The sequence below is a fragment of the Malus sylvestris genome, chromosome 15, assembly GCF_916048215.2.
Source record: "Malus sylvestris chromosome 15, drMalSylv7.2, whole genome shotgun sequence".
Classification (NCBI taxonomy): Eukaryota; Viridiplantae; Streptophyta; class Magnoliopsida; order Rosales; family Rosaceae; genus Malus; species Malus sylvestris.
This window is the reverse complement of record NC_062274.1, coordinates 28562173-28581563: the sequence shown is the minus strand read 5'-3', so window position 1 is coordinate 28581563 and position 19391 is coordinate 28562173. Positions and strand designations below refer to the sequence as shown.

The 19391-nt window shown below is 37.2% G+C and overlaps 1 protein-coding gene across 2 annotated transcripts; it reads left to right on the top strand.

Annotated features, from left to right (window-relative positions):
- The first annotated feature begins 593 nt into the window (after window positions 1-593).
- Window positions 594-5994, top strand: LOC126603243 (branched-chain amino acid aminotransferase 2, chloroplastic-like). 2 transcript variants are annotated; one of them, XM_050270020.1, is made up of 10 exons: window positions 594-838; window positions 952-1040; window positions 1321-1498; window positions 2438-2614; window positions 2704-2835; window positions 3391-3489; window positions 3960-4076; window positions 4816-4911; window positions 5125-5237; window positions 5626-5994. In XM_050270020.1, the coding sequence occupies exons 1-10, from the start codon at window positions 710-712 to the stop codon at window positions 5738-5740; spliced, it is 1245 nt and encodes a 414-aa protein (XP_050125977.1). In that variant the 5' UTR covers window positions 594-709; the 3' UTR covers window positions 5741-5994. The 2 variants fall into 2 exon arrangements, with proteins under 2 accessions (XP_050125977.1, XP_050125978.1); XM_050270021.1 differs by having other exon boundaries at window positions 597-838; window positions 1324-1498.
- Window positions 5995-19391: the final 13397 nt, after the last annotated feature.

Here is a 19391-nt window from a genome sequence, read left to right as displayed (position 1 = left end):
AAGGGTAAAACCTTTCCCTTTAGGATCACAACATTTAATAGGTAATCTACTCCTAATAGGAATATAAGATACATTTTCATATCTACTAGGATTTACACAATCACATTCCTATTCCAATAGGACTGTAACAATTTTAAAAGAAGTTTCATTCTTATTATTTTATTTTATATATTTAAGAGTAAAAAACTCATAGCGGTTGATACCTCTCTCTACTCTCCACCCATTTCTTCAAATTTATTTTTCATGGGCATCAGCTCCAACCCCCAAGCATCCCTCTCTCTCAAAGAAAATGCAAAGCAATGAGAAATAACACTTATAAGAGATAAAATTTTCAATCTAAAAAATATTAAGAATAGATAATTTTTTATAAATAAGTTTATAATAGTTTATGAATTTCCAACTGACAAGAATAAATACGAAGATGAAACTGGAAATACGAAAACTAAAATTGGTCAAATAAATAAAACATAGAGACTACTTGGACATTTAAACCAACTAATAATCAAGTTATTTGACTATACCTAATAATCGCTGACACACAAAATTAGATTTATATCACGTTTTCTAATAAGGAAAAGCCTCACACTCTGACTCAGCTTCTGCTCTCTCTAGTATATTATATTCAAATCGACAGAGACGGAGGAGAGAGATAGAGGGAGACAAGGAAGAGAGATAGAGGGAGGGTTCTGGTGTTTGTTCAGAGAGAGAGATGGAGAGCAGCGCCGTCCTTGGAGGTCTTCAGCTAAATTACCTTCTTTGCCCCTCCCGCAATCCTTCTTCCTCTCTTCCCATCCGCCCCTTCTCCTTCACCTCCCATTCCTCTCCTCTCTCCCTCAAGGTACGCTCCTTCATCCTCTACTTTTTAATCTCAAATATATATACATACATATTGTTTTTATTTTTATTTGATTTCGTTTTCAAGATGGGTTTTGCTCACTGTTTGTTTTGCAGCTCCAGAAGCAGCTTCCCTTGACTTCTCATGGAGCTTCCGCCGCCTCCTCTCCCATTTGCCCATATGCCACATTGTCCGATACATTCGTGTAAATCCTCTTCCTTTCCATTTGGGTTTCTTTTAAATTTTGATATTGTTGTTGAAATGGTGAATTTGATTGATTTTTAACTCATTGTTTGCTTTGATTATGTTGTTGTATCAAACTTTACATTAGTTAATCCCTGCTTTCAGATTTGATTTGATCCTTTTACGTAGTTTTGATTTGGTTAATGTGTTCTGTTTTACTTAGTTTTGATTTCGTTGTCCAATTCGTTTTTCGGGTTTATGTGATTAGATTTGCTATGTTTACATGTTATTGTTGGGCTCAGCAGTGAAACAAGCGAATTAGCTGACATCGAATGGGACAACCTCGGCTTTGCGTTTCTTTCTACCGACTACATGTACGTTATGAAATGTGCTCAAGGCGGAAGCTTTTCCAAAGGTGAATTACAGCGTTTTGGGAACATCGAATTGAGCCCCTCAGCCGGAGTCTTGAATTATGGGCAGGTTAAATACTTAAAACTTTGCACTCTAATGCTATTTTTATTCAATATAAAGTTTTGTACTTTTGGATTCTTACTTTCATGGTAAATTATGAGTGCAAAACTACAATGGGGGTATTGGAGTTTATAATAGTCCATTGATGTGCCTACTATTACACGAGATCTGTGTGCGATGTCTAAACATTGTTTGTTTTTTTTCTTCTGATTTGGAGCATATATGATTATGTATACATTCTCAATTTAATCGTGTACTGGCGTGGGGATCCAGCGTTTCCTCATGTAGTTTTTATTCGTTTATGACAGGGTTTATAACCCTAGGTTATAGAAATTCCATGTAGGATTTATGTTTTAGGGTTTCACTCTCTTATTTGGATGTTAGCCCAAAGTTCGAGAGTTAAACCCTAACACCTAAGCCCTAAATATGCACATTTTTAGTGTGTTCACTGTTTGAACTGCGCCATATGGTGTGGTGTTTCCTGTTTTATTTTTTATTTTTGACGCTTTGCATATAGAGTTGGATGAGCTATTAAAATGAATTAAATATAGCTTGTGTGCTATACAACACACTTTGAACAAGTATCATATTCTGCACCAGTTTAGATGTTCTCTTAATTATTTTGGAGTTTAAGATATATAGGAGTCTGAATCTTAAGGTATCATGTTTAAATGTTAAGGTATTACCATGAACATGCTGAGCCTTGTAGCGCAGTCTTGTAACTAAGCAGGGCATTAAAGTGATTGGTTTCATATATGAAGGATAAGTCAAGGGGGTGAGAGATTCGTTATCATCTCATGTTGAGGGCACACCCACCTCAAATAGGTGGTGATCCCAGAAACTTGAGGAATGCAGTTAAACTGAAAGAAAAGTTAGGGAAATAATTTAGTCGGACTACTTGAATATTGACTAATCTCACTTTAATTTTTCTTTTGTTTATCTCTTTAGGGACTTTTTGAAGGTTTGAAAGCCTACAGGAAAGAAGATGGTACAATACTCTTGTTTCGTCCCGAGGAAAATGCATTGCGGATGAGGTTGGGTGCAGAGCGGATGTGTATGCCATCACCAACTGTCGAACAGTTTGTCGAAGCTGTAAAGGCTACTGTTTTAGCAAATAAACGTTGGGTAATATAAACACTCCTGTGTTAAGAGATTTTCATTTTAAATGTTAGTTTATGTAATGTTGTTAATGAGTTGTCAATCTCTCGATTCAGGTTCCCCCTCCAGGCAAAGGTTCCCTATATATCAGGCCGTTGCTAATGGGAAGTGGTGCTGTTCTTGGTCTTGCACCTGCTCCTGAGTACACATTTCTTATTTATGTTTCACCTGTTGGAAACTATTTTAAGGTTTGTTGTTGTACTTGCATATTGCTACAAAGTGGAAAATGCCATGTCACTGCCCTTGGTTTTCAGGAATTTTATTCTAATTGATTTTGTTATACCAAGTTTAATATTGGCATTCTATTTTCACACTTAATGCAGTCTTGTGTAATTTGCTTACTAACGATTTATTTGAATTTAAAGCAAATTCAATATTGCTGATTAATTGTACATTATGATGTAGTCATGATTGGTACGAGCGTTTTGAAATCTTTTTAGTGAGTCATGGTCGTGAATACTGGAAGTTACATATTAAGGTTTTATCGTAGTGTTTGGTGCTTGAATGTATGATTCAATTAATTATAGGGCAACACTTCTTACTTTTTTCATTGGATATGCGGTTTTTTCTCATTACTTTTAGCTTCAACGTTCTTGTCTTATTCCATTTTTTTAATTTAAATGGTAGTTGTTTTTATGTGGTTTTACCCTATTGTAATCTTTTTGTTCTCTAATTATTTGCTAGTTTTGTTGCATTTCTACCTACAAATATTCAGTGTCTTATATCTATATATCTGGTGGCAGGAAGGCGTTGCACCAATAAATTTGATTGTCGAACATGAATTGCATCGTGCAACTCCTGGTGGTACTGGAGGGGTCAAGACTATAGGGAATTATGCCGCAGTAAGCTAGTGCTTCTCTTATTCTTTAGTTCTTAATTACCTGAATCTTGGCCAAATTCATCTTTGCAAATTATTAGTTGTCTGCTTCTACAACTATGGTCTGGCTTTTCTTGGTGTGAGGTTATAAAACTGTGACCTAATGTTTCCCTGTGCATACGGTTCTTCTTTAGTGCGTCAAGAACTAAAAGCAACAACCCTTTTACTTTCATAAATGTTAATTACAAAGTGATCACATACACTTTTATTCTCTCTTTAAATGTGAGGCTCTGGCTGTGTACATCAATGAAAATCAAATATTTATTCTTTAGTGAATTAAGTCAAATGACTGAATGAAGACTCATTCCAACCATTTTCCTGTGGTTTAGTGCTTCTAAGTGTTTTATCATTTTACTTTGTTAAACTTAAAAGTTAAAACTATAGTATGTAGCTGCTGACCTGTTAAACTTCTAATGTTAAATCGTTTATCTGTAGGTTTTGAAGGCACAGTCTGCCGCGAAAGCAAAAGGCTATTCAGATGTTTTATACCTCGACTGTGTTCACAAAAGATATCTAGAAGAGGTTTCCTCATGCAATATTTTTGTTGTGAAGGTAATGTGACAGGAATTTAGTGGGTGCACGTCTTATTTTATTTGTTATTATTATTTACACTATGTTACTATTGATTGGTGGCTGCCTAGATGTTTCCCTACTCTATGTGCTATGTTTTCATTGTGTTTGTGAGTTCACAAAATGGCATGCTGAATAAGACCATCCACCTGCACTTGCTGCAATCTGGATCCTCATGCAACCACTCGTACAAATGCAGCAGTATGCCAGTATCCAAGCCAGAACTTTTTCTTTTAAGAACCTTACCAAATATCTATATCACTTGGCATGTCTGGTAACCTTAAGCACTGAAATCGACTTATAGAATTGCAACCTTTCCTCAATACTGTTACCATTACAATGGATACTGTAGCATTGCATCATTGTTGTGTCTCATAATCAAAGTAGAAATTTTTACCCCCTTTAGGTTCTGGGACAAGTTCTAGTGTAATTTTGCTCGGTACTTGAACAGCAGCATTGTTTCTTGAATTTAAACACAGCCTAGTGCTTTCAAGATTAGCCAACCGGTGTCTAATATGATTATTAATGATTTTGCTTATTTGGAGATGGTCTGTCGTCTGCTCTCCCATATTCAAGTACATTCTTTTTGTGGAACTTACTGTTTGTTGCAACAAAGGCCCCTGCATCTGGCATGTCATTTGTATTTTCATTAAGCATATATGTCTTATGTTTTCGTTTGAGGTGGTCACACCTAATTTGTCCATGTTTATTGTTTTCCTAGGATAATGTTATCTCTACTCCTGCAATAAAAGGGACAATCTTACCTGGCATTACTCGAAAGAGTATAATTGACGTTGCTCGTAGTGAAGGATTGCAGGTACGTATATGGTACTTATCAATCAGTATGATTGTAATATATGATCAGAGAGTTGGGGATGGGGAAGACATTTCTTGGTGTTCATTTGTTATTGACCTTTTATTTTTGGTGTTTAGATAGTGCAAGGCATACACTACTAGTTATGGAGCTAAAATAATAGCTTGATGTTTTCTTCAATAACTTCATTGCTGAATTCCATCTTGTAATGTGCAGGTTGAGGAGCGCCAAGTGGCAGTGGAGGATTTACTTGATGCTGATGAAGTCTTTTGTACCGGAACAGCTGTGGTTGTATCACCTGTTGGCAGCATAACGTATCTTGGAAAAAGGTAAGCTTTTGTTCGTCTAGCAAAAGTTTCAGAGAAAGAAAACAATTTTTTTATTTTTCTTTGTTGGCCTGCAAAGCAAGTTTTTCTTTGTCCATCAACAAAACAGTAAAAAAGTCTTACATTTTGAAATGTTTCCTCAAAATGGGAAGCAGAGATTTCTTCTTTGGCCTTTTCTTGTTTGCGGGTGAAGAAATTAACGTTATCTTTGATAATGTCATCCTCTTATAAGTGGAAAATTGCCCTTTAAATTAAACTCTGGCTAAAAGTAGATTCCATGTAAAATGTGTCTTCAGTAGCACTCCTGCTTATAAAAATAGAAGATTGGGTTTAGGTGGGATCATCCATATCACATTCAAAGAAACATAATTGTGACCTTTTTCTTGTGCAGGGTTTGTTATGGAGATGGTTTTGGAGACGTGTCGGAAAAGCTCTACTCTGTGCTTACCAGATTACAGATGGGTCTTTCTGAGGACAAGATGGATTGGACTGTTGAGCTAAGGTAAAGCATACTGAAGTGAATTCCACTCAGCAATCTCGCTGTAGGTGCTGCAAACCAGTCAGTCCCAGTTATATCTTGCTTAGTTCTGTTATTTTCTTATTTCCTGAGTTTGTAGAAAGTAGGTTCTTGAACCGGTATTTGGCGTTTCGTTAGAATTTCTTTTGTGTGCGTCACTAACCTCAATATCTACATATTGGTTATTGTTGTGTGCTGGTAAATTCAGCCTCGAAAGATAATAAACTGCCGCATTATGGTAAAGCCTAGATTTCTACATGGAATTTACTTCAATTACTATCTTTCATTAAGTTAGTTTAATTATTCCGTTGTTCATTTTTCCAATTGTGAGAGCTAAATTAGTTCCAGTCACGGAAGTAACAATGGCTGCTACCTGAGGCACCAACGCTTCTGCTGTAGAGGTGTCCCATGATGGTGCTTCTAAGCGCAAGGCATTGGCGGCACCTTGGAAGGGGAAGGGGGAGGGGTAGGAAATAAGAGGGCCTCTCTAAAAGTTTCTACCCCAGGTCTTATTCAGTGGTATAAATTAATGTGCATTTGCCAAAACCACAAAACCAGAACTCAAATAGTGACCAAAATTTTCCTTTTTAACAAGCGGTATTTGAGATGGGAATTGAACTCATGATTTTGGATGAATAATGCTCTAATTACTTGAGTTACGAGCTTTATGCAACTTTGTCTGAACTTTAGAACAACGACCGCCTTTGAAGCCGTTGCTTTGGATGATTGTCTTAGGGCTTGTTTGGTATTGTTGTGCTTTGAAAAAAAGCTGCTGTGAGAATAAGCGGTTGTGCTATGAGAATAAACGGTTGTGAAATAAATCAGCAAAGTGTTTGGTAAATTTTTTTTGTAAAAGTGCTTTTGAAAAAAATAAAGCAGTTTGATAGTGGGTCTTTTCATTAAATGAGCACTGTAGTTCTATTTGTGCTTTGAAAAAAAGTCAGTTTTCCAAAGCTGCAAATAGCAGCTTTATCTTTTTCCTTTGATTTCAGCTTATTCTTACAGCAGCTTTCAAAATAACCTTTTTTTTTAGTTTACCAAATACTTAAAAGTTAAAACCCTCATAGCTTTTTTTCATGGGTATTTTTTTTTAAGCACCTCTCCCAAACCACTCCTTAGTGTATCCAAACTGGATCCCAATTCTTTTCTGTGTTGACATTGGTCTTTTTCAGGACACGTTCAATGTCTTGGATTCTTTAGATATAATTTGAGTTGACAGAGCCCTAACATTTTGCAGTCGCGGTCACCCCTTTCCTACTCTTTCTCCCGCCAGTCTCTTCCTCCCCTCTCGTTCGTGTGTCTTGTCTCTCCACACCTCACCTCCCTTCCTCCTCCCTTCTCCATGGCTGCGCCCACGAGGCCCTCTAATCGTAACCTGCGTCTGCCTGTTCCTATTCTCTTTTCCACCATTTTGCGAACAACCCTCTAAGTTCGACGGAGTAATCTTCTCAAACGCGGGCTGAACCTTAGAACTGGACTAGATCCATGGTTGTGGGTCAGATTTGCGGTTGTGGTTGGTTGGATCTACCTCTTATGGCCCAATTTCCATGGTCTTTGAGCGCTAGCCAACCCCTGGTTGTCCCACCTTACTAGGCCATATCTATAGCGTTGTTGTCCTTGTGAAGGAGACGAGTTTATTGGTGGTCCTTTCTCGGATTAGGTAGTTTTTTTTTCTTTCCAAATTTTAAGCTTTATTTATGTTTTGTGTTTGTGCCGCATAGCGGGGTTGTGTAGCTCCGGCCACCTGTTGTGGCCTCGTTGTTACAACGACGATTTGATGTGGCCTCGCCCTTAGCGGCAGTGTTATGTGTGCATTCGGTGATAGATTTGTCGCATTTATCGTCTTTGTGGCAAATTTATATTGTTTGCACTTAGTTTTTGTGGTAGCCAGTAGGAGTTTAACTTATTTGCTGTGCAAATTAATCTCTAGATCAAGAAATTGGTCACTGGAAAATATGTATTTGTTCGATTCCTATTAATGAAATCACTCTATTGTTGCTTGTCAAAAATAAAAACAAAACTTAACTCTCTCAATCCCCACAAAATAGTAGGATTGTGAGGGATAACTTACTTTCATGACCTATTCATCTTTTGCCTTTAACTTACACAAGATTTGGAAGTTTCGTCCATTTCTTTATAAACATGCATTGAATGCAAAAGAGTAACCCAATCCAATTCTAGACACAAAGGTGGCACATTCTAACCTCATGACTGAACTCATGGTGTGCACAACGAAATTAGTTGAGTCCAACAAAAGCCGTATCTTTGCAATCCTTCTTTTCCTCCAATATATTCTTAAGTTAAATTCTTCTTTCAATGAGCATTCTTCGGTGTTTAGGTTCGTTCTCTGCTCTCATCTCCGTTTTCTTTGTCTTTCTCTTCATTTGTCTAAGTTGTGACTGTGATCGTCTAAAAAGATAACATCTCTCTAACGATCAATAGAAATCTCAGAAGATATTATTTATGTATTTTCATGTCACCCCATTTAATCGAAGCCAATTCTCAGGAGTGTCCACAATTAATACTTTACGTGTTCCGTCATGCTATGCATTACAAGAACAAATGTAGCTAGTGCCTTTTCCTTGACTTTGGATCTTAGCATCCTAGATTTGGAGTTTCCTTAAGGTTGGTAAAGCAAAATGTGCCACCCTAGCCCATTGAGTGCTCTACCTCGAGCTATTCATATCATACGCTCTATTGATGTTGTATCATAAGATGGTTCTTAAGCTCTAAAGTTAAGGTTAAACCAAGAATTATGCAAAATTATTGCATGTGACAGTATCATCATGTGACATACCAAGATCAAAAGCGTAGCGTAAATGAGTTTCCTCATGATTATTGACCATCCTTCTTCCTAAATTACTAGGATGGGATTTTTCCACATATATTCACCTTCTCCACCTCTTTTTAATTGTGGCTTTTAATATTCTTTTGATTTGTTCGATCCAATGACTAAAAAGAAAGAACATGGACGATGTTAAAAAGGATTTTCATAAATCAGTCCCATTACAGGGGACCTGACTCAGTGACTTGGATTTTTCAAGTCTCCAATCGAGAAGTTTTCCCCACCCGGGAAATTAAGGGAACACTACCTCAACCTACATGCTCCACTCACAAAGCTTCAACATACAAGCTTCAACAAAAGAAAAATTCAAAGAACTTAGTGAAGAAGGCTTTGGTGTATTTAACACAATACGTTGAAATGAAACAAAGCTTATTTATTGATATCTCTAAGAAGTTACAAATATGTACATATACACGAGTCAAAATAAACAAACAAGAGGGAGCCTTCACAAAGGTTGCTTAGGAGAAGTCTCAGCAGTCGGCAGAGCCCCAGAAAGAGAAGGCACCGGAGGGGGATCATTCGGAGCCTCAGTACTGGACAACACCCTAGAAGGAGGAGGCATCGGAGGCTGATCATTTGGAGCTTCATTACGCGGTACATCCCCAGAAGACGAAGGCAATAAATGCCTTTGGAACAAACCCACAAACCTCTGATGATCATGTAAAATCTGACCATCAGATTCCTTCATCTGGTCAAGCTTCCTCTTCATGTTTGTAGCATAGTCATGAGCGAGCTGGTGCAACTGTTTATTCTCATGCTTGAGCCCTCTAATCTCCTGTTTGAGACTCATCACTTCAGCCACCAATGATTCAACTTGGCGGGTTCGAGCAAATAGGCGTTGGGCCATATTAGACACAGAACCTGCACACTGAACACTGAGAGCCAGAGAATCCTTAACAGCCAACTCATCAGACCGTTTGGAAAGTAGTTTGTTATCTTTGGGAGTGAGAAGGTTCCTGGCCACCACCGCAGCGGTCATATCATTCTTCATCACGGAATCCCCAACGGTAAGAGGACCAGTAGGGGATACGAAGGATGAGCGCCATATGTTGTCTGGAGAAGGCGTGGCTGCCTCTTCAACAAGGTTCAAGTCAAAACGACGGTCGGAGGGGCCAGACATTTTCAAAGGTGTTGAAGAGAAAAGAAGTCGGACAAATCAAGATCTTAGAAATGCAAGAAGGGAGCTTCTACTGGTGGAGATTCAAGTGTGCTTTGGAACTTAATACCAGCCTTTATAAAAATCCGCACTCGATGGAGCTTTAGAAATCGAAGAAGCGCCTGCTCAGAAATCGAAAAGGCGTTTGCTTTCTCAAAAGCTGGGCTGCTCAGAGACCACGAGGGCCGATCTCAGGAATCGAAGAGGCGTTTGCTTTCTCAAATGCTGGGCTGCTCAAAGACCACGAAGGTCGATCGCAGAAATCGAAAAGGCGCTTGCTTTCTCAAAAGCTGGGCTGCTCAGAGACCACGAGGGCCGATCTCAGAAATCGAAGAGGCACCTGCTTTTTCAGCCTTGTCAGCACCTGTCACATGCACACTCAACTTTGCGAAAATTACGGGCATTCTGTCGAAGATTTCTAGTGAAGTAGAAAGCACGTGAATGTTACTGTTCAATCATTCACTTTCCATACGCAACATCAGCTCACGGGTACCACAGATAACTTTGCCAAAAATCTCTGACAAAGTTTAGACACTTGAAGCTTGCAGCTCCCATTACATCGCTATGACCAAGAAGGGTAAAAGAATAGCAAAGAAACAACACTAACAAAGTTTAGACACATAAATTTTGAAGGTCTAGCTACCATATTATTACCCACAAGGGTAAAGGAACAGGACCATTGATGGTTGGAAAGTCCCTGTGGGTCAACATCTGTGCTCCGTGGCAAGGTAGACTAGCAAACAGGCCTAACCTTTACTCACATTCGAGAAAACACTCCCAACAAGATTGCTTGCTTCAAGATCGAAGAGGCACCGTCCTCCAAATCTCGAGAGCCAGACTCCCAACACGATTACTTTCTCAAAAAGCGACGAGACACCGCTCTCCGAATCTCGAGAGCCAGACTCCTAGCAGGATTACTTTCTCAAAAATCGAAGAGGCACCGTTCTCCGAATCTCGAGAGACAGATCCCCGACAGGATTGCTTGTTCGAAAACCGAAGAGGCACCGCTTTCTCAACTTCGAGAGCCCCTTAGATAAAGCTTGTCTGTAATCCTCACACCGCTTTCTCAACTTCGAGAGCCAGATCTCCTTGGATAAAGCTTGTCTGTAATCTTCACACGTAACATCAGCTTTCCAGATACCACAGACCATTTTTTCAAAGTGCTCTGACAGAGTTAAAACATGTGAAGCTAGCAGCTCCCACTACCGTGCTATGACCAAGCAGGGTAAAAGAATAGTATTACTCCTTGTTAGGGAGACTCCTATATATGTCGACCTCCATCCTCAACAGACAGGCAGACCTGCAAAAATGCTCAACCCTTCCTCATATCTGAGAGGGCACTCCCAACGAAGCCTCTCGAAATACTCAACTTTCTTTCCCCCCGAGAATACCTCTGCAAACAAGCTACATTAGAGCAAGAATATCTCATATCATCAGGGTTAAAAGCAAGAGTATCCCATATCATGCTTTTTTCCTGTCTTTTCCTTTGGCCTTGTTCTTACCTGCAAGACAAGGAGAAAGAGAGCAATCAGTCAGCACTTGGAATCAAGCTTCCAGTCCGGAACTGACTGCCTGGAACCCCATTGCTCTCGAGTACTCATCTTCAACATCTTATGCTTCCCGAGAAGATACCACATCTGCCTGAGGAACAAATAGGGCAAGTGAGAAGGATACAAGGAAGCATGTGGAGACAAGCGCAACAGAACACGTGCCGATACATCCACTACTTTGTCAACAGCAAAAGTATCCCATATCAGTAGGGTCGAACGTACTCTAGATTTGATGGACTTGTTTTGACCCTCAAATTCTTCAGTCGACCTTATACTTTGGTGGAAACAAGAAAACGCTCCAGCCCAGTTCAAGAATAAGCCTGTGGAAAGTTACTCCTTCAAAAGCAAAAGTATCTCATATCACCTTTTCTCATTTTCTTCTCTTTATCCTTCATGCTACCTGCAAGATAAGGAGAAGGATAACAATCAGCCGGAACTCGAAATCAAAACTTCTGATCTGGGATTGATTGCTTGGAGCTCTGATTGCTTACCTTGTCTGTCACCTCTTTCAGCAGATCCCCTAGCTCGGCGACTTGGGGGACTCCTACTACATGGTTTGTATCGCGCTTGACCAAGCCTGAAACTACAAGTAAGCGTCAAGTGAAATTGATACATTACCTTGTGCATCTCCACCAGTTAAAGATAGCACCCCTAGAGGGAGGAAAAGTACTTCCAAAGAAGATGCCACATCTACCTATGAGACAGATAAAGCAAGTGAAGACGATACCACACTTCGGTACTTAAAAGTTTCGTGATTACGAGATCATTCTTCCACAATATTTCCTAATGTCATTTGTACTAAATCATTCACTTGTACTCACTAAAGGAGAGCTTGAACCTATATACTATGTAAACCCTTCACAATTAATGAGAACTCCTTTACTCCGTGGACGTAGCCAATCTGGGTGAACCACGTACATCTTATGTTTGCTTCATGTCTCTATCCATTTACATACTTATCCACACCAATGACCAGAGCAATCTAGCGAAGATCACAAACTTAATATTTAAGATGATATTCTTTGGTGTATGCTTTTCGCAAACGATATAGTGTTGATAGATGAAACGCAGGAAGGGGTAAACGCGAAGCTTAACCTTTGGAGAGAAGTGTTGGAATCTAAAGGTCCTCGCCTAAGCCGATCAAAGACAAAATATATGGAGTGCAAGTTCAGTGCAAACGGAGGCCAAAATGAGTTAGGGGTGAGGATCGGAGATCAGGAAATACCAAAGAGCGACCGTTTTCGCTACCTAGGATCTATCTTGCAAAAGAACGGAGAATTTGATGGAGATCTCACCCATAGAATACAAGGTGGATGGATGAAGTGGAAGAGTGCATCCGGCGGGTTGTGTGACCGTCGTAGGCCACTGAAGCTCAAGGGAAAATTTTATAGGACGACAATAAGGCCGGCAATGCTGTATGGCATAGAATGTTGGGCGGTGAAGCATCAACACGTAGGTGTAGTGGAGATGAGGATGCTTCGTTGGATGTGTGGGCACACGAGAAAGGATAAGATTAGGAATGAGGATATCCGAGATAAAGTAGGAGTAGTCGAAATTGAAGGAAATAGGAGAGAAAATCGGTTACGGTGGTTTGGACATGTGCAAAAAAGGCCTACTGACGCTCCGGTTCGAAGATGTGACCACGGGATAGAGGTTCAGGGCCGAAGGGGTAGAGGAAGACCTAGGAAAACTTTGGAAGAGACCCTAAGAAAAGACTTAGAGTACTTGGATCTAACGGAGGACATGATACAAAACCGAGCGCAATGGCGTTCTAGGATTCATATAGCCGACCCCACTTAGTGGGAAAAGGCTTTGTTGTTGTTGTTGTTGTAGTCCCATTACAGGGGAAATGCAACTCAATTACTCAAAACCATGGCTTCTGCAAAATTTGTTATTTTGGAAAACACCATATATTGGAGTCCTTTTCAACTCCAGCAATCTGCTGTATTTGTCGTTTTTGCACGAGTCAAATTACTTTCTGGTTTCCAATGTATGGAAGATTTGTAGCGTCCCCAGACCTAAACACAATCTCCGGGTTATCAACATGCAAAAGCTAAAACACTAACCTTCAAAAGTAAATGCTAAAATAAATGTAAAGTTTATCTGCATCTTTGTCTTATCTATTTTTTCAATGCCTCTGCACCCCCTTTTCCTCCTCCCCGAAAGAACAACGAAGAAACCGCGTTGCTGCCTTCGTTTTTTAATGGAAAGTAAAGCAAAGCAAAGTTGAGCAGACCAATGATTTTCATAAGAGAAAGGTTCAATTGCTTTCTTCTTAGAAAGTTTTTTGTTGCAGTCAATTATATATGGGAATGCTTCCCTCCTCCGATCCCCTTTGTCACAACACTCACAAAGCATTCGAGATCTGTCGCTGTCCGGCGTTGTCGTCATTACAGAAATTATGATTGCACAGATTTTTTTCTATTTTTACTGTTCAAGTTTGTATATAGAAGATGCTATTTATAAGTAGACTGCAACAAAGTCGGCGTCATGCGTTGGAAATTTTCACAAAACACAAAGGGGGAACTACTTTTGATTTTATTTTTTTTTTAAGTTTTAAGCAAACTTTTGGATATAATTAACTAGGGATGCTGTCCCTAAAAATATACAGTTCCAAAGCTAAGTAACAGTGTAACGCATATCATAAAATCATATGTAATAGTTAAACTGTAGTTTTCGTGCTTCAAAAAGAAAAAGAAAAAAATCTGTTTGTAACCCCTTGTGCGGATCAGTATTCATCATTTGAAGTGATGAAATCCTTGCATATATAGAAAGTTCAACTTCTAGAAGTTCATTTTTTAGATAAACTTTCCATGCATGGGTAATTTGCAGGGTCAAGGTGTGATCAGTGCTGTCTAAGACTGTCGGTCTTCAGAATCCAAAGTTTTCTAGATACTTCATCCAACTACCGAATTGAGGATTTGCAGGTTAATTTTTAGATAGTCATATCTTCTTCCACTTCTATTCTTCGTTTTATTTACAATATGGTTTAATTATATGAAAAAAAGAATAATACTTTGGCTTAGAGGCATGAAGATGCATGCATGGTGTTTAAACTCCCAATTAAATTTTTAGTTTAGTGGACTTCAGTAGACAGTACTTCTAGAAACAAATTAGACGAGAAAAAACAAGACAATCCGTGTTTATAATAGAATTTAGAAGAAATTAGATTCTCATCTCTCTTTTTACCATTTCATTGATTAAAACTTTATTTCATTTCAAATTTTTATCAAGGTCCTTTAGTTTTAATAAACGTCATTAATTATTTCAATAAATAAAATATTTTTTTATTTCTAAATATATTTATTTAGTGTTAGAAATGTTACATTTGAAATATTTATATTTATGACTAAATTTTTTTAGTTTGTACCCATTTTTAATTGCAACCCTTTTTAAATTTGTACCAATTTTCTTTTCAGCTTTAATTTGTACCTGTAACATCCCACATCGACCAACGGAGAGGGGGTGATGTGCCTTATATGTACATGCCCACCTCCTATAGCATGAGGCCTTTTGGGAACTCACTGGCTTTGGATTTCATCGGAACTTCGAAGTTGAGCGAGTTTGGGCGAGAGCGGTCCTAGGATGGGTGACCCACTGGGAAGTTCTCGCGTGAGTTCCCAGAAACAAAACTGTGAGGGCGTGACTGGGCCCAAAGTAGACAATATCGTGTTACAACACAACCGGTTTGGGATGGGACAAAATGGTATCAGAGCCACTTACCGTGTGGTGCGAGTGTGCCAACGAGGACATCGAGCCCCTAATGGGGGTGGATTGTAACATCCCACATCGACGAACGGAGATGGGGTGATGAGCCTTATGTGTACATGCCCACCTCCTATAGCACGAGACCTTTTGGGAAGTCACTGGCTTCAAATTCCATCGGAACTCTGAAGTTAAGTGAGTTTGGGATAGAGCAATCCTAGGATAGGTGACCCATTGGGAAGTTCTCGCATGAGTTCCCAAAAACAAAACCGTGAGAGCGTGGCCGAGGCCCAAAGATGACAATATCGTGCTATGGCGAAGCCGGTTTGGCATGTGACAGTACCCATATAGTAATTTCTTTTTATGCCCATATTTTTTTAAAGTTTTATGTGTATTTGTATTATTTGTACCCATTTTTATTTTTGCTAAATGCACCCATGCTAATTATATGTATTTATTTTATGTTTTAAAATTTATCACTAATTATTTTGTAAAATATGTTAATAATTATGTGGGTACATTATTTTCTTGCTATACTTTTGTGAAGAACAATATTACTCCAATATTTATTTTTAAGTACTTATTATATTTTTTTTTAAATTTCATAATTTGTGGGACATTAAATGCATGAGTAAAGTCCCTTAAATGATGTTAAGGACATTGATCAATATATGTAACTAAACAAGGTTTCAGTCTAACAATTGGGTTGATTAGGAATTTGGAACCAAAATGACCCTAGAATTTATTCTCAGACTAAATTGACAATCTCCAATATATATAGAAGGGAATTGTTATTGACACTCCAAAAATCTCATTCTACACTCCAAACTTTCTATATTTAGAAAGAAAAATACACTTGTGAGGAGTGTAGAATGAGATTTTTGAAGTGCCAATAACACTTCACATATATAATTCTCTCTCTCAGTGCAAAGTCCAATGGTGGGAACCTTACATACATTCACTTCCATCAGAAGCAAACCAATTTCAAAGCAGTATTAGAACACAAATTAAAATCCCCTTCAGTCGTCCAAGGAGAAGACAAGGTGCTTTTAAAACAATACTAGCTAAAATTCAGAGTGCTAAACATACGAGCGAATGAACTACAAAATTAAGAATATTATTTAACTAACTAAAAATAAAGAAATGTTACAAAATTTCTAAGAAAGCAACATAACTTGAAGAGATTACATCTTTCTAGACTTATTTCTAAATGAGTTATGTACATCTTATTTACTAACCCTAATTCTAATAGGCATGGAACCCAAATCCTCTTCCTACAAATAAACTCCCAAATAATAATAAACTAAAAAACCTAACTAATTAACTATTCCAGCAGTACTTGTGTTCTTGCATATATGGGTGCACCTCCTTATAGACCAACTAAAATGAATAATGTATTCAAATCATATAGTAAAGTCCTAATTATAATAGTTTATTTTCTTTATCGCCATTCAAATATCATATTTGTACATCATCAATTGAAGCATTTAGTCATCCACATGTAGTGCATATCCTAACCTTACTACTTGTCCGGGAAATAAGGTTAATTCCACTCGATTGTTGGTGGCAAATAATTAAGTTTCTAATTTGTGGTTGCCAAATTAGTTGATTATATTGCAGCAATTCATGAAAGTTAGCTCACACATGAAGAACAGTTTTGTTTCCATTTCTTGATTGTACTTGTGCTGTATTGCTTTGGTTTGGTTAGAAAAAAAGTCCTCGAGAAGGAAGTGGCCTTGAGCTGTATTGCGCTTTGAACCCTGTCAAAAGAACCCTTTCACACTAAGTTGGTCTACGATCAGGCACAGAAAAAAGAAGATATCAAAAAGTTGAATAAGAAACCATGAGAGAGAGAGAGAGAGAGAGAGAGAGAGAGAGTCAGTTTACTTGGCCTAACAAGAAGACCGTTTCCACAGAGAGAGAGAGAGAGAGAGAGAGAGAGAGAGAGAGAGAGAGAGAGAGAGAGAGAGAGAGAGAGAGAGAGTCAGTTTGCTTGGCCTACATGATGACCGTTTCCTTCATTTTATCAAAATGTACTTCCTTCAACTTCGACCTTACTTTATTACTAGCTACTTTTATCTTTATTACTAGCTACTTTTTTCTTTCATTATAAAACCCAATTCCTAAACTTTATGTATTATTTTCCTTCCAAAAACTTTCATGAACTTGTTGAGACCACATGAGTAATTCTAAGTAGATTAAATTTGTAGATTAGTTTTGCAAACTACATAATGTGTCACAATTAAGAAATAAGCACGTTAAATTAACAATTAAGTAATAATTTAATCATCAACTTTTATATTATTTAATTTATAAATTGAATCTCAATTACATTACCAAACTATGCATATATCCACATGATAAAAAAGAAAATCAAGGCAAATCTTAGCATCATATAAAATCAACCACCATTTTGTACAAGCCCACCTTTGACTTTTACCCTTTCATACTGAGTCAAGTCAGCCAATACTTTCTTCCTTGGTGTCCATTTTCTCTTTTGCTATGTTCTTTCCCTTCAATAATTAAGCTGGCCCTCTCATGAAGAACATTAAAGATAATTTTATAATCAAAAGAATGATACTGATCGATTGTCGTGATGTAAATTTTCTTTCAAATTCAACCAAAAAAAAAAAAATCTTAAACTCTCTCCCTTACTTCTATGTAAATTAGTGTAAAATATCAATTACGAGAATTAAAAAAACTCTATAATAGATACAATGAGAAACGAGATAGATAGGATCAATCATCATTAAATCCTAAAACATAAGCGGAAGAGCATACTGCCGGAATACAACAAAAAAAATACTGAAATCTCTATAAAGTTTAATTGATAATAAATATGAATGAATGTTGAAATACAACCTTTATATAGTTTTATAACTCCAAAAGAAATTTAAAATATGAAATAATAAAATTATAAAGACTTCCTAAAATATAATAAATACGGCATAAGTGTTTATAGTGGAATGGTCACAAGACCAATAATCCAAAAACTTAGTGCAAGTTTCTGGAAAACAAGTCTTGGGGACTAAAGTCTCAGATATTTGTTAACACCGAACCTTGTTCTTTTTTTTTTTCCTCTTGTGGAGCAACCTAAAAGTTTAGAACATTAACTTTCAAGACATGACAACAACAAATAGTATTCGAATTTTTAATTTTTCAATCACTTTTTTTTCATTAAACGTAGCTTCCTCATTTTAATTGTATTGCATCTAAAATAACTCAAATTTGATGCTACATCATAATGAATTTTCACTTAGTACTATGATTTTGCCGTATTCCTAATCTTCATTTAAAAGTTAAAGATTTTAGATTTGACTCTTATAGTTAGTGAATTTGATATTAAATTATTATATTTAACTCACTTAATCAAAATCATGAAAAAACAGACTCCACAATAAATTATTATCAGAAGGTCTATATGTGATATAATAAAATTGACGGTGGAATTCCTGTATGTGACTGGTGGCTGAATGCTAATATAAACAAGTACACTAGTCTCGTAAAGTCTTTGATCATATTTATTATGCCAATAGGGTCCAAATATGGCATGTGTCATTAGCATAATTGGCTGCTTTATAAACTACAATGGTCCATCAGTGTTCAATTAATTAATTAATTAAACCCTTGTTAAACCCATTATTGCTGCCAAGTTTGTTCTGTGGTGTACGTGAGAAGTTTTTGAAAGTGTAGTGTTATTATACACCTATTTTTACTTTTTACATGTTTCTCTTAATTTTTTTGCCATTAGATTAAACGAATTAAAAAATATTAAGACAAAAAATTAAAAAAAAATAAATGTATCAATAACACTATTCTTCTTGAAATCTTTGTAAGCAATATTGTCACACGACACCCGTTGTCATATCTTAGTATCACATCACAGTTTCTGATTTAATCTCATGGTATTGGTAATTTCACGGTGATTTAGTTCTTCTATTGGTGGTGTTTCGTTTACCGTAACGAAATACCTTTCCATTATATTCCACACAATGGTAAATACCTGTGGCCCCCCCGGTACTTCAGCTTTCAAAGTATATAAAGAGAATGGAAAAGTGAATAGTGATTTTAGTGTCAACAAGCTTCAACAATAAAATTTGGACAAAAATGTCCCAAAGACAAAAAATTCAAAAGCATCCCAAAATAATGCATCAAATAAGGCAGAAACATTTTCATCATTTTGATAGTATTTCTTTAATAATTAATTTTTTTGTTTTTTTTTAATTAGTGCCTCATTATAGTCTCGTAATAATATGATTCAATTTCTCTATTTTTAAACACGTTCAAAATATCTAAAGAGCCATGTAATGCCAATTATAAAAAAGGTCTTTCGCGGATAATAATGTGATTAAATTAGTTGTCAATATCTATATATAAAGAGAAT

Bases quoted from the DNA above. Each gene is read 5' to 3' on its own strand.
- LOC126603243 (XM_050270020.1), top strand. From the start codon at position 710: ATGGAGAGCAGCGCCGTCCTTGGAGGTCTTCAGCTAAATTACCTTCTT. The intron at 4,077-4,815 runs GTAATGTGACAG...TTGTTTTCCTAG, and splicing joins GCAATATTTTTGTTGTGAAG to GATAATGTTATCTCTACTCC. The intron at 4,912-5,124 runs GTACGTATATGG...TGTAATGTGCAG, and splicing joins CTCGTAGTGAAGGATTGCAG to GTTGAGGAGCGCCAAGTGGC.